This window comes from Haliaeetus albicilla, chromosome 13 (assembly GCF_947461875.1).
Source record: "Haliaeetus albicilla chromosome 13, bHalAlb1.1, whole genome shotgun sequence".
NCBI classification, from domain to species: Eukaryota; Metazoa; Chordata; class Aves; order Accipitriformes; family Accipitridae; genus Haliaeetus; species Haliaeetus albicilla.
The window spans coordinates 2188391-2205624 of record NC_091495.1 but is presented as its reverse complement, the minus strand read 5'-3'; the positions used below and the strand labels follow the sequence as shown (position 1 = coordinate 2205624).

The following is a 17234-nucleotide window of genomic DNA, read 5'->3' as shown; positions in this document are numbered from 1 at the left end:
ATATTTTGTATTTTCTTAAAGTCATTGATTAGAAGAAAGCCTAAAGTTTGTTCGGAAGTTGCTTGGTAACACTCAGCTTAAAACAACAGGAGCAAGATGTTTGAAATGCTGCACAGCAGCGTGGTCCTCTATGCAGGTTTGATCACCAGGCTCACATTTTTCTCACGTATGTCAGAACTCACCCAGTTATCATGTTGGTGTCTGCCTACACCTCCGATACGGCAGATGAAAAAAACCCAAGAGAGCCAGTGGTATGGAGATCTACTGATACCGGTGACATTGCCTCCCTCCAGTTAACTAGCACAAGAAACATAAAAGCTGGCCAGACCATGAGGCTTAGATTACTTGTAGAGGCTCTCTGTTGTGAGCAGCTGCAGGGTGATGTTCTTTCTTTCTACTCTATATGGGACACATCTTACACTTTTCTTAGCTATATGAAGGTTTTGGTAAGACCATGCATAGGAAATGGGGCCAACTTTGACATATAACAAGCAATTAGGTATATAAATATGTTTTAAATGTTACTGTACAGTCTACGATGGAATGCTTGGCTATTAAAAAAAAGGGGAGGGGGGTAATATCTCCTCAGCTTTCAAGCACCTGTAAAAATCTGTAACTGCTCCCAGTTTGCAGTCTGTGCTAAGAGTTTGTTTACACTAGAAATAGCAAGAAGTTAAACAAGCCATTGAGGAGAGAAGGGCAACGTTTTCAACTCTGTGCCCCTCAAGATGCTTCAACAGACCCTGGCAGTGGAAGATGATCCAATGAAACTGCCATTGGGCTACTGTAGTTTGGATCTATCGGCACTCCTTCCCTTCCCTGGAAGGGACAGAAGGAATTGGCTGCTAGATATAGAGCAGAACTGCAAAAGTACACAGATGGGGCCATTGTCAGAACACTGAATTCCACAGGGAGATTGGCATTATCCAGGGAATGCTTGAGGAAACTGCTTTAACCAAGAGCTGTTCCTTCCTTCTTCCGAGGGCAGAAAAGGTATATTGTCTACTGGAACATGTAACAGTGGAGAGCAATGTTCCAGGTCCAAAGTAAAGCAAAATGAGACGCTGTCTGAGTTGAACATTAAAATTGCCTTCCCAGCTTCTTGACATAAGGCAAGTTGTGTGCTCTGCAGGTGTTAAATTTGCTAGTATGAAATCTGAACATAAGCAGAAAGATCACAAATTCAGTAGGAATAAAAAAGTAGAAGAATGCTATCTATGCTTATATGCTAAAGTAAATAAAATTCAAATTACTTTAGCACTATTGTTAACATCCTCAGACCCAGGAGTTGCTCTCCAAGCAATATCAGTAAGAGGCAAAGCAAATCTGCTCTTCTGGAGTTGCTAGTTTATCCTTCATTTTACATCTTCCTCACATCGCCATGTCTCAAAAGAAAAGCACAGCGCCTTACTGGGACTCAGGGCTTCAATGCCATGCTGTACCCACCCTACTAGCATTAGGTTAATTAAAACATTAAACAACTATTGTGAGATTGCAAGAGGCGCAAAATCCTAAAGCCCTATGTTTCTATACCAAAGAACTGAAATAAAAGCTTTCCCATTCTGTTTTCCTGGAAAAATCACAAGCTTGCTCAAAAAGCAAGACAGAGGGGAAAATAAACCAGGCTACCTACATAAGCCCCAACTTGTTTTGTGTTTAACAACTGAAAGAGGGGAATGCTTTGAGCTCAGGTTCCCCTCCTCCCCGCCCCCCCCCAGGATCTCTTGAAGAGTGCGGAAGTGCAAGAATTAACTTTCTCAGGGAGGAAGTGAGCATTTTCAACAAGAATTTGGACACCATCCATGGAGCTTCTCACAGGACCTTTTTGTCCCCTCCAGGCTGCAGGCTAAGCTGGGCTCAGCACACCTGAGGGCCTGACCACCCATTTCTCACAGATGAAGTGATAGAAAGTCCCAGCCACGTAAAGCAAGAGGTGAAGGTGGTCTGTGTGTGGCGGAGGACAGCCCTGTTTAAGGTGTCTATACTCTGTTTCAAAGCATGAAGTGTTTGGCAGCAATAGGAGACCCAGCTGCCCCCACTCACTGTTGTTTCTTCCCCAAAACTGCTCTGCACATGGAGGCAGAGCAGGGTTTAAGAGCTTTCTTTTTCCTTTCCTGAGCCCTGGGGTAGCCATACCAGGACAAGACAGAAGATGGCACTCGAGCAGCACCAGATGAACCACCATCACGCTTCACACCTCCTACAGGGGCCAGTGTTATAATCAGAGTAAATAAAAACAAAAAAACCCCAAAAGCAGGAAAAACCGCAGAGCCACTCGGCCACGGCGTAAATGTTTTCACTATCAAAGCTTCAAGTTTGCCATTAATGTTAATGTTTTAGACTTTGGACTGTAAAGGCTAGACACGTTAAACAGTACCTCCTAACTGTACTCTCCCTCAGTTCACAATACAGCCTGGTACTGCAGTTAATGTTTCTCTTGGAAATAAAAAGCAATCTTGTGCTTGATTCCATGTGAAAATGGCATTTAGGTGTGACCACACTCCAACTTGCCATCGGACAGTCATCACCACTAGTGAGGAAACCACTCAGAACAGCCTGCTAGGTTCACAAAACCGGGGATGAGCTTTCTGACCCGGCAGGTACCTCCTGGTCCTGCAGCAGCTGGCCTGCGACCTGCTGTATGAGGCTTGCATAAAGAAATGAGCAGATCAGGCTTCTAAGTGCTCATCCATGTTTTGAGGGTTAACTTCAGCTCTCAGCTTTCTACACATAAGTGTTTTCATATTCAGTACTGGAGCTAATACTGTAGCTTCCTCAAAACATTACATTTCATACCAGTTTGTAAAAGGGACAGCTTTGGCAGGTTGAAGAGAAGACTGAAGAAACTCGGGGGGGGGGGGGGGGGGAAGACTATTAATGTCACCTTTTAGCACTTACTCCCTTTTTAAAAAAGAATTACAGACTGATAAAGTAGCCAGGTTCATGAAGAACCAGAGTGACAGATCATTTCTCTAATTCATTTAGAAACAGATCACACAGATTTGTGTTTTACAGACAGGAAAGTGAAATTGCTCTACTTTTCTCTATAGGCATGGGGTTTTTTCCGTATTTGAGAAGGACAAGCTGCAACACTAAGAAGCTTCAGAGACCACAAAGGTCATCTAAACCAGATAAACCCAATACAAATGAGCCAGAATTTAAAGAGCTTAATAAACCAGCCTTCTAATTCCTCAAGCTGTTCACTGAAGACAAGCTTGCTCTCCTTTTTCTTATTGCCAATGAATCTGGTTATACTGCATAAAGCAACATACCTGCATGATAAAGACATGTTGTTTCCCTGAAAGCTATCTTCTAGCTGCAGTAGAGCACAAACACTGTGTTATCTCTGCAGCAGCAGGATTCAGGACCCCATTGTGTTAAGTCCTCTTTGAATGCAGGAGGACAAAGGCAATGCCAGCCCCACACTTCAATGAAATTACCTTTGACGACATAACGGATGTCTGAAGCTGAGGTTAAGGCTCCCTCCAGTGAAGCGAGCAGCATTTTCCCCAGGCTTCAGTGGTTAAAGGGGGCAGAGAAAGAACAAACATCTGATCATTTCACTCCCACATCTCTTTTGTAAGAGCTCTTCTGCCTCTGTAGAGATATGCATCCCTGTCACCTTGAGACAACACTGCAACAAAAGAAAGAGCCGGCTATGGGTGCTCACACTAGCTAATACAATCAAACTCCTACCATGGACACGCCAGCGTATCAGTACTCGTTGTTTGCTCCAGAGACAGCATGCCTAGCTGCTCCCCAACAAGGAGCCTTTGCCTCTGTATCTATACCCTCCCTGTATGGGACAGGAGCCATATTTTTTTTATTCTTTGTACAGCACTTACCACCATTAGCCTTCTGTCCATGACCCACACTACAAGTAGGAAAAGGGGAATTGAGCAAGATTTGAACATTTCGTACATGATCCAGACTGCTGTATTGAAATAGCTGATGTAAAGTCTTCTACCCTTATTAGGTAAACTGTCTCCCCAAATGTCACTGTGTTGGCCTACTGTTTACTACTCATGGTCAGATTACCTGGTGGCTGATAAGTTAGCTGTAGAGGTGCTTGACCATTGCCCTCCCAACAGTGTCCAGGAAGGTTTATTTTCAGAGGTGCAATCTTGAAAATAGCTAGATGCAACAGGTCCAGTGTTGTGCTTGACCCGCTAATTGTTTTCCAGTGCTGGGAGGCTGTCATGAAGATACTGACTAGTTGTGTAGAGATCCAGCCTGGACACAGCACAATAAGCCACAGGTAGGAAGTTGTACCAGGACCAGACTGTCTCTGCACAGTTCTTGTGTCTATACTGCTCTGTCTGCTAGTATGTCTAGCTCTGCCAGCCGTTTGTTAACTCTGGATGGTGGAAATGCTGGCTGTACCATATATGCACAATATTTTTATTAAAAAGGAGCTGAATTTTTTTTTCCCCTAGAGGTTGCTTGATTATAGGTTAAGGAAGAGGTGCAGTAACTAACTAGTCGATACAAAAATCTGTTTACTTCCCAAGTGGGATTTGAACCCACATTTTCCAAAGGCAGTATCGCCCCTCTAATACTGCCAGATGGACAGCAATAGCCAGAGGAAACTAGACACAGCTCTCTCAAGAGGTCCATGGCCTGGCATACCCTGGGCATGAGGCTGATAACACCACAGTCTATACATTATTGCAAATTCATCAGTCCAGAGTCACACAGAGAAGGAGCCAGGGAGGTCACACTTATGAGAAACACAAATTGGCTCCACATCACAGGAAAAGAAGATTGAGCTTTCTGATGATGTGCCAGTACCATGCCTTTCTCAGATCACAAATCAAGGCCAGAGGCCATATTTATGTACAAACAACTGTCACTGGCATCTTTCTCAACCCTGAGGGTATTCAGATAATCTATAAAAATTTTCCCTGTACCATCAGACCAGAGGAACTCTCTCTTCTGGAAAACATATCTTCCCAGAATACTTCTACTCAAAATTTCAGCTGACATATCCACGTATGCAATGTAGCTGCCAGAACACACCAACACAGATTTGATGATGATCTTGTAGCTGTCAGATGAAGGAATAAATACAATGGATGCATCACCAGGGAATGGCAGCAATGGAGGAAATGAAGCACAGATGTACATGAGAAAAATCAGGGTTTTAATGATAAATTAGTAGGTAAGAAAGATAATAAAGAATCAATGAGTTCTGTTTGATATATTTAGGATCTTTCCCACATCAGATTCTTAGTCTTCAATTAGATGGTAACTATCATGGGAGAAAAGTGTCAGCTTTACAGCTTAAGCACCCACCAGTAGCACTAGTCTGAAAGCAAAGTTTGGGATCTCATTCTTGGCAGCACTCATTAGCAAGTTTTTCTGATCAGCTAATGACTTACTTTCTCTCATTCAGAATAAGCATCTGTGGAGTACTCGACACAATCCTTGGAAGCAATGCATCACCACCCAGCTGTTCTATGGCACTTTTCAAGTCACACAACCAATTTTTGGTACAAGAATGGATTTATGTTTCTACTTCAGCCTTAATCTTCAGTGCTGACTCTACTTCCAGTCCACTCACAGGACTGCTAACGCAACTGATATGTTGCTGCTTTATGTTTCATTAAAACCAAAGTCACTCCATGTCCTGAAGTTGCTCACAAATTTAGAAGTTCACTTTTAAAAAAGCAAGCTGCTTTGTCACCTTGGCTGTGAAGCACGAACCCAGTTTACAGTTTTCTTTCACTTTAAAATTCCAGCCACTCTGTCATATAAATACAGTTTGATGGAGAAATCTCACCACCTTCATGGCAATCATCAAAAACCTGCAAAAGAAAGCCCTATGTCAGTAATTATATACAGCAAGCACGATCTCACTGGAAGTAACATGCTCACATGTCTTCTGCTCTCTGCTCCTTCCCCAGTAGAAAAGCAGTAGTCTAACAGAGGCCAAAATCTACTAAGTCCAGTGCCAGCTCTGAGGAACAGTAACATGAGCACAACAAAGCAAAACAGACCCCACTATAGTAAATGATGCAAATGGACACATTGGCAAGTTTTACCTACATATCAGTTTACAATCTAAGCAGGAGAGACCAAAGCTAGGCAGAAATAAGTTAGCTTGTTAAAAAACATAAATAGGCAAACTTGAGATCAGAAAATAGAATAATTTGAAACAGGCTAAACTTGACCACACCCTTTCACATACAGTCCAGTAAAGAAGCAGGATATAAGTGGGAAACATCCTGGTCAAAACTAAAAAACCTGCCTCTTACACCATAGCTAAGGCATCACAGATAACACTCATAAGCATAGTTGGTTTAGAAAGCCATGAGGATCACTCACAGGCATAACCTTGCAATGTACTGGCTGGCCATTTGCAGGATTGTATTCAAAATTTGCATGCACCCGCCTAGTCATATTCAGAATTAGTTACTTACAGGGCAGAGTCCACAGGGCGTCCTGACTAATCCAGTGGGTTGTATGAGAGGACTAACAGCTCTGTACAACTTCATCTGTCCATCCACACTGCCTACCGTCCCTTCCTTTGCAGCAATAATAGTCATCTCCACTTTTCCATCATATATTAGTGTATTTAAAATGGTTTCAATGTCTTCCATTGACAACTCAACCTAAGAAACAATTTTTAAAATAAATATTCGGAAAGACACACGCTAATAAGTCCTGCAAGGAGGAAATGAGCAAACACCATGAGAAACAAATCCTTAGAGTTCTAACGTAGCCCAGATAAAGGCACTGCTCTCGCTAGGCACCTCATGGGGTTGTACAGATAAAAAAAAGCAAAGCAAATACCAACACCTCCTACCTCCCAAACACTTCTGGATTACGCTAGCCTTGGCTTCCCCAAAAGAACTTCTCTACGCACCTCAAGTGTCTACATCATCCTAGCATGATACATTTCCAGTTTTACAGGAAAATAATCATGAAAGAAGAAAAAGACAAGACTGCTGAAGCTATGCCTGTTGATGGTGACCAATAATTGCAGGGGTTTTTTCCTTCTCTAAACCTGCTTGAAGTACATAGGCTAACTTGAGAGAAATTATGAAACATAAACCGGTTGAGACTGTTAAAGGAAAACTCACTCCAGTTTCCATCAACAAGGATGTGAATGCTAATTCTTTTATACATCTTTGAAAACCCACATGTACAAACTATCCTGAAATCTCATGCAGCACTGAGGACGCTCTTCAAAAAGCAATAAAGCAGCAAAGCCCACTTCCAGTACAGTAACTGTAGGATACTAAAGTACTAAACGGACCCTCGCCAAATTTGCAGGACCCAACTGTTGCAGCTAGTCATGCACTGAGAATTTTGAGAGTAGTAAGATGAATCTATTCTGACCTTACTGATGCCCAGTTCACAGATATATTTCCACACCTCATGGGATGAGGCAAATGAGCTGTTCCTCTGTATCATGGGGTTCTGTTTGCTCTCTCGAGCTGCTTCTGCCTAAGAAAAAGCAAAGATGAGTTATAGTCAGTACTCACTGCCATGAGTCTCCTTCGTGGTTCAGTTTCAGGCAGGCTGAAGTATAAAAGCTGATTTCCAAACCATTTCTGGAACATGTTTTTTATTTAGCACTTAAAGCTATGTCCTTAAGACTGATGCATGTGAGACAATGCAGTGCACAACCAAACATAGTTTTACACTAAATATGACATAGATTAATATGAAGGAATATTAGCATCTGGTGTTTTTTGACACAAAAGAAGTTTCTGCTCTATCTAGAGCCAGTTAAAATACATTTTAATGAAATAGAGAAATGCTGCAATCTGCATAGGACTTATTTAATGGACAGCAGGCTTCTCCTGAAGTTATACTAGAGAAAATTGTCTTTTAGGCAGAGCTGACTGACTATTGCCTTCCACCCTCACAGAAATTAGGAGATCTGCAGGGAAAACAGTGACTTTTGCTAGGTTTTTTCATCCTGTGTTCTTTGCTGCCTAGTTTGTCATTGGACCTTGGAGACGGAAGGCTTCACTCCCTGTACAGGGTGCGAAAATATGCATTATTAAAATGCAACACCATCACACTTGCTGTGACAAATACCATCCAGTACAAATTTGCCAATCCAATTATAACAATTGCCAACACTTAGAGAAAACACTATGGAAAACTTAAGCCTTGCCTGTCACTGGTTTTATAAAGAAAATAATTACTTGCACAAAACAAATAGAAGGTGACTTTAGTAGTCGCACTCACCTTACTCTGCAGAAATTTAAAACACTGTTGATTTAACACCTCCACAAATTCAGACTCAAAGTCTTGGTCACTGTACCAAGCCCCACCAGTCACTGACTGGTCAGGCTGCAGGTTATATAGCATATACACCTTCTTCTTGGATGCCTGTTAGAGAAAAGTGCACAGCTCTTAACAGCTGAAAGTCTTCCTTAAGAAAGGAAGATTTAAGAAGATATCTGCAAAAGAGATAGTTTATTATTCCTAAAAGCTAGGGCACAGTAATCCAGCTGACTCGAGCTATCCTTAACATCTTTGACCCTCAGGTAACATGGAGATAAAGAGAAGATCAATACATTTGGATTCCTAATCATTTTATAACATAGTGTTAGAAGAGAGAATCCTACTAACAACGTGCACACAATACAAACCTCACTGAAGATCTGAGTTTAATTTTAGCCTAGTGCCTCTAATCTCCCTCCACAGTCGAAGGAGGGCAGGAAAGGATCTTTAGAACACAGCAAAGACAAACTTAACGGAGAAGCTTTCAACTGTTTCTGCAGCATTCATCCCACACACTGACGATAGGAGGATCCTTACATGATTAAACCCTGCAGCTAAAGTTAACCCTTGCGAGCCCACTCCTTACTGCCACACCTAGATGAGGTGAATGTGAATGCTGCTTCAGTCCTGATATTAGTAGTCAGTCAAAGGACAATGGTCATCCAAAGGACTACTCAGCAACCACTGAAGCAATTTTAGCAACATTACATCCCCTGTATGACTAGATGAAGCCAGCACCTCTCACAAGAACATGAAAAAGCTACTGCTTCTCTATGTCCAACTTCTTTATCTCCGTTTTATTTTTATTTAGGAAGTTACCCTCACCTCTCACTCCACCCTGCCCCCCCAAAAAACACACACATGCAAGCCAAGGTATTGCCTCCATGGTGCAGATGAGACTGGCACATATAAAAGGCACACAACATAAAACTTCCAAGAGTTCACAAGCAAGTGGTCTTCCTGGTGTTCCAGGCCCTGCCACAAGACAGAATCTCTGCTGAAAACCAGGAGAGTGTCCAAAGAACATGCTAATGTCAATGATTTGTAATTAAGCAGGTGAGGGAGAGCAGGATCCTGCATGAGCATTGTAACAGTGTAAGAAAAAGCATGGAAAAGTGTAAGCCCTACTCTGGTACGTGGACTATTTGCACAGAAGATAAATAAGTACTTGAGTAACTGGAACAAAGTAAAGGAATGAAGACTAAGACAGAATCAAACGTCTTAGAAATTGTTTAAAGTAAACAGTACAAATCCAGTACGAACCAGATAACTGAAGGGAGTTTCAGGATCTCCGGGGGAGAGGAACCTTGCAAGGTCACTTGCAGCTAGGTAACCATACCACTAGTCCCGTATAAAAGGCTGAGATTGCTTCAGTACCAGAAATACCAAGTTGTGGTACAGCAACATTGAGACCAACGGAGAAAAAGTAATTACGAGCACGTTTTGCTTTGAGTGGAGATAGGAGAAAAGGGTAGCAGAAGAGTGTTAAGAAACAAAAAAGGAGAATAAGGTATAAAAATCAGAGAACAAGAGAGGGCAGGATCTGCAGACAGCAGGAGTGAGGATGCGTACGGACAGCAGAGAAGCTGGCCTGTGCACCCAAGCGCATTGGGATGCTGGAGGGAAATGCACCAGACTCTTCCCTAGGTTTATGTCCTAAACACTAGGTATGGAAGTGCAGAGAAAATGGTGACAGAACTGCAGATTAGTAGTAAGCAGTGCAAGAGGTTTGTGCAGGGTAACAGAACTATAACAGCTGTGTGCAATAAAGAATGACAAGAACTAGAACTGCAATTTGATAGTAATGGTGTGCAATTAGTAGTGGTTGGAAGAGAAATAAAACTGTATATTAATAGTGATGTGTTTATTAATTGGATTATTAATCAGTTTGTTAGTAGTATGTTGATTATTTAATAAACATTTTATAGCCTCTCGTATCTGTAGCACCTCAAACCTGCACACTAAAGGCAGAGAGTCAAACACTGGTGCATAGTCAGTGAGATAGCTAGAGGCAGAACGAGGTTTCTCTGCTCCCAGTCCCCTGTTCAAGCATACACAGCATGCAGCAAACATTTGAAATTGTTAAAAAAAAGTTACAAAATACTCACTGCCACAGATTTAACTGCTTTAATTAGTTTCTTGCTTTCCAAGTTTTTCAGTATCTTATTGATCTCCGTTAAAGGCAAATTACTTTTGTATCTAATATCCCTGCTCCAAATACCTGTTTAAAAATCACAGAAGTGAACAGAAATGAACAGAAGAAACCATTTGTTTCTGTTCATACTCACAAACCAAAAGTCACATCACAACATTGCTTGACTCACTTGCCAACCATAGGATGTATCCTCGATACTACCACTCCTGGCAGAAGGGAGGGAAGGGACAGAAGGGGATGGAACAAAGAAAACAACTGACAAAAAACAAGAAACACATACCACCACCACCACACTGTCCTTCTGCCCTTTATCTCTCCTCCAAGAGCTCTTACAAGTGGACCCTATTTCACTGCCAACATGAATACATCACAGAAATGTTCTTGTATTTTTAGGTAACTAGTGTTTGCTTCAACAAAAATATGACAGCCAGTTCTACCTGCCATCTCTCAACCATAGTGTGCAACGACTGCTGAGAAAGCCTAGTTACTAGTGGTTTCTGCTGGCAGTACACCTATTAAATCTGACATAGGTATCACATTTTCTTTTAATTAGTGAGTGTTTTGTGGATTCCTCAGCTTGACAGTCCCATAGATAACCATAATTCATATTCCAAATATTCTGAAAGAGCCCCCACCCAAAAGTCAACCAGACTTCTCTTTGGTTTTTAAAAAGTGGACACATGGAACATTAGCTACAGACCTGGTATGGGGACTCTAGATTTTATATTTGTATTGTCTGGACAAGCATTTAAAAGTTTGGACAGGAACAGTTCCATAAGTAAACAGAGTTAGTACCATTCACAATTATAATTTATTTAAACTACCTTTGTTGCCTGCATCTTCTATAATTTGGTAAACCAGCTTCTCTTGATTGTCGGAGCCTTTCATTTTACTGCAAAATAAGAGAGCCATCAAGATTTTTGAAAGGTCCAAAATTTGAAAGAAGTTGGATTTGTCTTAAACTGAAAACAAGCACAATGAAAAAAACAATGCACAAAGGAAAAAAAACCCTACACAATAAGCCAGCCATTGGCAAATATAATACACAACACTAAACCTCTCTGGATCAAGCCAAGCTTGCCAGTGAGAAGCCACAGTAAAGAGAAAAGAGCACAGTATGAAAGAAAAGTGACTAAGTGGGAGTCACTCAACTTGTCATAACAATGGGGAATTTGGAGTCACGTATTAACACAACTGTGGAAGGTCAAACACAGCACGGAGCATAATTTAGGATAATCTGTCTCTAGACAGAACGTCTACAAAGGGATAGTAGCATGCTCCCAACTCTAAAACATGCCTTTTCACTGGTCTGAGAAAGCCTGAACTCAGCAATCTTTTTCTAAAGCATTTCAAAGAGAAGATGACACGCCTGCACTGAGGATAATTTTGAAGTGTATTTCTTTCCAGAAGTATGTCTAAGGCATCTTTTACTCAAGATTTACATAAACATCACAAGACATGGTTTGAAGGTACATTTTAACAAATCAAAGAGTATGAGTAGCAGTTCAAGTGGCCTCCTGGACAGCTGTAACTACGAGCCCTGATCCTGTAACATGAGCAGTGAGGAAGACCACAGAACCACAGTTTGCAGAGGGTATGGTCGGGCTTCAGCTGGATTTCACCTGAGCATATATATATGTTTGCACAGATCACTTTGCTGTCATCTGGACCAGGAAGCCTGCTAGCATGTTAGAACTGTAGTCCCATGGCACCCTCTGTTCAGTAGAAACCACTACACCCAAAACAGTTTTCAGGATCAGCTCAGGAGAGTCACGTGTACCCTCCAGAAACAAGCAGTTATTTTCTGTAACATCCACATTACAGAATCCATATTACATTGCTGAGTGTATTCTCAACAATGCTGCACGTGAGTTGCAGAGTTGTGTTCCAAATATATTTATCCAACAAACACAAGGCTTACCTTGCATTTTGAGACTCTTTGATTCTATATAGGAGACCTGCATTGCTCCTGAGAAGGTCCAGCTGCCCCTAGGAGAGATGGGCACAATGCATTTACTTTCCTTCAAATAGCTTGTTTCAGAACATGGCAAGAATCTTGTAATATTCTAAATTAAAAACATTATTTCATGTCAACTGAATAAAGAAAAGGGAAAACTAACATTTCTAACCACTGGAAACAATAATACCCCTGAGGATATTTTTTCCCTACAAGTACACTAATACTCTTGAGGATATTTGTTTTCCCCTACAAGTATCCATTTATCATCAGCTATCAGAAATAACAAATACAGTTCCCGTCCCTTCCCACAACATCTATGCACTTCCTATTATTTCTCCTAACTTTCACTATTGCACGAGGGACATCAAGTTCTTGTATACTTTGCTCTCCCTTTCCACCAAAACACTCATTTGCATGGCTACCCAGAAGTCACGCTGGAGCTCTACTGCACAAGTTTTGAACAATTCTGAGTTCCAGTAGCAAAGTTCTATTTTATACTAAGTAAAGACCACTGGATAAACACCAGCCAGGATTGATAGTGCCTCTCAGAGACAAATTACCAGCATCTCTCACACACAAAACATCTGTTCTCCCCTTGACACTTGTGCCTAGGCCAGGAAAATTCTTATTTCCTATTTTGAAGAGGCAAGCAATTAGACAAGCCCAAGAGCATAACTGTGTATAACAGCACTAACATTCACTCTTTCGTTGCCAGCTAATCCTTTACCCACAGTTACAGCCTTGCTTCTTATAGATTTGCATTATGTCATTGACTGAAGATCACACCTCAAGGTGATCCCCTTCAATGCTCTTCTACAGATTAAGTACTTGCAGCCTATCTTAAGTGAAGTACCTGATGCTTAATAAGGCTGAGCTCTCACTGCAGTTTTTCCCCCATGTCTGAGGTACTTATTAAATCTCCCCAAACAGCCCCCACACCCCAAGGCATCTACCTGAAACACATTCTAGAGACTTCACTATCTTTGAAGCCTCATTGTGAAAGTTGGCCAACCCACTCAAAAGTTCCTGAACACACAAGCTCACATCCAATGTATTGATAAATAACATCTATAACAGAAAGACCAAGAAGAGAGAGATTACATTACTTCCAGTGCCACCTAGTATGGTCCAAGCTAAGAAGTTTCCGTTATTAAAAAAAAAAACAAACACCACACCTCCCTCAGTTTGGATACTTTCCAACACCCCTCTTTCTGAGAAAGCCCCTCTTTTTCAACAGTGCTCTCTCTGCTGCACCACTCAGTCTGTTTTATTGCCTGACTTCACATGCCCATGAAGCGGCTAGCTAAGGAACCAAAAGGAATCTTGATCTGTAAAGACCTTGAACGTTTAGCTGACACTCAAATTTATGCCACACTAGAGCCAACAAGACTAAACAACTAGTGTCTGTTCCTGAACATGTGGCAGAAGTAGTTGACAGTGATTCTCGCTCCTGGCTTAGGCTGACTCCTGATACAGCAAAGGAAAAGGCCCAGTGAAGTGTGGGAAATTCAGAGAAGATGCAAAAAATCCCTGGAGATGTTTCATCTGCTTATTATCAGAGTAATCCACAACCTTGGGATTTTGTGAGGGGTTCAGAGAAGACCTTCATATATAAGGGCATGGGATAACATCCATTTTTTTATCTCTAGCTAATTCATTCCCCATCATTAATGGGCCTTGTGGTTATCACCTGTGGCTGTCTTACCACCTGCTGAACCACTGCAACTACACTTGCACCTGTTACATTAGACCATTGTATCATATTCTGCTTTACAAAGTAATGCACAGGGAAAAGAAGACGAAAGAACTTTAGACACATCAAAAAACAAATGTGGTACTTCTCAGCGGTAGCTTCCTCACCTAGAAACTCACAGAGATATACCCATTCACGGTAACTTTGTATTACAGAAAGGAAAGAGTAAGTTGAGTGTGTTTTAATAGGCTTTGTCAATCATAAGTGCTTATGGCAACCAAAAGTGTTATGGTAACTGTACATAATGGCAAATGCCACTAAATCCAAAAGGGATTAATTTGCTAGCCCTGCCCAACAGGTTGCTACCATGCAGACAGTGTTCAAAGTGCTCCGGGTTGGCTGAAGTGACATGAGGAAGACAAGATGACCCTACCATTGAGAGCAGCCTGTTGATTGCCATGGCTCGCTGCTGGGCTTCCATGTGAGGCATATCATTTTGAATCACCTGGTCTGTGATACCGTGAGGGAACTGATGACACAGCTCAATAATCCTGGGGGAGGATGAAAGCAAGTTTAAAATCATGTTCTGTTACATCCAAAACCAAATGCAAACAGTATTAGAGCCGGAATGGAAGAGAGGGAAAAGAACAATTCAGGGAAACTGTTTCTCAATCATACCTATTGAGGGAACTTAGCATCTAATCCCTGTGCTTACAAATAACGCCCCTGCAACTGCTGGACAAACTACGTTTACTCTCTGTGACAACACTGAACATGGTGCTCCATTTCACTTTTCTGTTGCTCTCATTATTAAGTATATGGGTTTAGAGCTCCCTGTACAGTTTCATTATACAAAAGGTTCTGATGGGAAGGAATTGCTAGCTAGTCAGAGAACACAAATACTGATGAAATACCATTTAGAAACCAATAACTTAATGCAGAAAAGTTGCAATTCCCCTTTGTAAAATTTTCAACACCAGGGCAGCCAAAGGTAACCTGACCCCATCCCTCACTGCCACCTAAACACCTTCCAGCCTGTGATGGATGCACTCAACCCCTTAACCAAACTAGCAGTAGTTTGGTACAGGCTCCAAAGGAGGCAAAGGCCTGAGCTGTAGCCAGGCCAAGAACTCCTCCAGGAAACCCCCAAAGGAGCAGAGTGACACAGTGAGCATCGATACATATGAGCTTGGAACACGACCATGTGATTAACATGTGAATAACGGGTGGCTTTTCCAAGACTCGTTTATCAAGGAACAAAGAAAACTGTGGGTACAAGGAGTCTGATGCATACCTTTCCTATCGTATGCAATTTGACTATGAGCCAAGCACTTTATTCCATAAATACAACATCCTAAGTGAACCTTCTTTGAGCTCTGCCTGCTAGGCAGCGTGGCTGCATGGCGGCAATCTCCCCTTGAGCTGGGACACCTCTCAAGGTTGCTCCTCGAGGCAGAGAGACATTTTACTAACGACAGATCTTTGGATGAGTCCCAATTCGAGTTCTCCCTGAACTGCAACTGGACTGCATACCAGGTGACTCTCCCCTTGAGCAGGGATGCCTCTCAAAGTTTGAGATTCCTTACCTGAGACTCAAAGATCCTTCTTTACCCAAGGCAGAAAGATGCCTTACTCGCAACAGACCCTTGGTAAGTGACTGATAGCATGCTTAATTAATACTAATGAAAGCAATGTTCGATATTAATTATAATAAACTTTGTATAGATAATTCCATTAGACATAAACCATTGTCCAAGTCTGGGGCTAAGGTTGGACCTAGCCGCCCCTAAGCTCCATCAGGAGTTTAGAAAGCAAGGGGGTCCACTCTGAACCTTGAGCCTCAAAAGGACAGTCTCTCTTACCCTTTTTGCACCTCCAGTCTCCATGTAAATCATTCTAGCTCGATTCTAACTCAATTTTCCTTTGTATGTTTCTTCCATGCAGTAAGTAATAGAGCGAATCTTGCCATCGAACTTGGTTAAGTCACACTTTTATGAATTCATATTAAACCCACTTTTGTTAATACCTCTGACAGCGATTCTTTAAACGATCCAAATCGCTCCTCCGCGACCCAGCCCCAGCACAAAACACACGGTGCCCCCAACAGCAAGCCTCTCCTTCAGGACCTATCCCCTGACCACCACCCGGGCCTCCACCGACGCCCCCCAAGGCACCAGCACGCTCCGTACCCTCCCCACTCCCCTCACATCCCTGCCGCCTCCCCCCCATGACACCCCCTCATTTCCCTGCCACCCCCCACAGACACCCCCTCATTTCCCCGCCACCCCCCACAGACCCCCCTCTTCCCCCCGCCGCACGGGCCCTCACCGCCCAGCAGCCTCCCCCAGCGCCCACACGCACATAATACCGCCTCTCCTCCCACCGGGGCGGCCCCCCGGCACCACCCAGCCCCGCACCTGTTCTCTATATCCATGGGGTCGGGGACCTCTGGCTTCACCTTCACCTCCGCCATGGCGCCGCGGGCCCACACCGGCGGCCGCGGCGGCAAACCGGGCCCGGCGCGGCCGGATGACGTCAGAGCCGCGCGACGGAGGGAGGGTGGGGGGACGGGGTCGGTTGCTAAGCAGCGGGACGCGGACCAATGGGCGGGCGGCGCTGGCGGGGCCGAGGGCGGGCGCGCGGCGTCTGTGGTAACGGAAGGGGGGGGGGATCGAGTGGGGCGGGCAGGGCTCTATAGCAGGGATCGAGTGGGGAGGGCTGGGCTGTGAGGTGGGATCGAGTGGGGCGGGCAGGACTGTGGGGTGGGATCGAGTGGGGCGGGCAGGGCTCTATAGCAGGGATCTTGTGGGGAGGGCAGGGATCGAGTGGGGCGGGCTGGGCTGTGGGGTGGGATCGAGTGGGGCGGGCAGGGCTCTATAGCAGGGATCTTGTGGGGAGGGCAGAGATCTAGTGGGGCAGGCAGGGCTCTATAGCAGGGATCGAGTGGGGAGAACAGGGATCGAGTGGTGTGGGCAGGACTGTGGGGTGGGATCGAGTGGGGTGGGCAGGGCTCTATAGCAGGGATCGAGTGGGGAGGGCAGGGATCGAGTGGGGCGGGCCGGGCTGTGGGATGGGATCGATCGAGCAGGGCAGGCAGGACTTTATAGCGAGGATCTTGTGGGGAGAACAGGGATCGAGTGGGGTGGGCAAGGCTGTGGGGTGGGATTGAGCAGGGCAGGCAG

The 17234-nt window shown here is 43.6% G+C and overlaps 1 protein-coding gene across 1 annotated transcript; it reads right to left on the bottom strand.

Moving 5' to 3' along the window:
- Positions 1-5122: 5122 nt before the first annotated feature.
- Positions 5123-16591, bottom strand: POLR3F (RNA polymerase III subunit F). Its single transcript, XM_069799887.1, has 9 exons — positions 16470-16591; positions 14486-14603; positions 12321-12388; positions 11224-11291; positions 10353-10465; positions 8206-8349; positions 7345-7452; positions 6423-6614; positions 5123-5807 (listed from the first exon to the last, which is right to left on the bottom strand). Exons 1-9 carry the CDS (start codon positions 16523-16525, stop codon positions 5730-5732), a joined length of 945 nt encoding a protein of 314 aa, XP_069655988.1. The 5' UTR covers positions 16526-16591; the 3' UTR covers positions 5123-5729.
- Between the last annotated feature and the right edge of the window lie 643 nt (positions 16592-17234).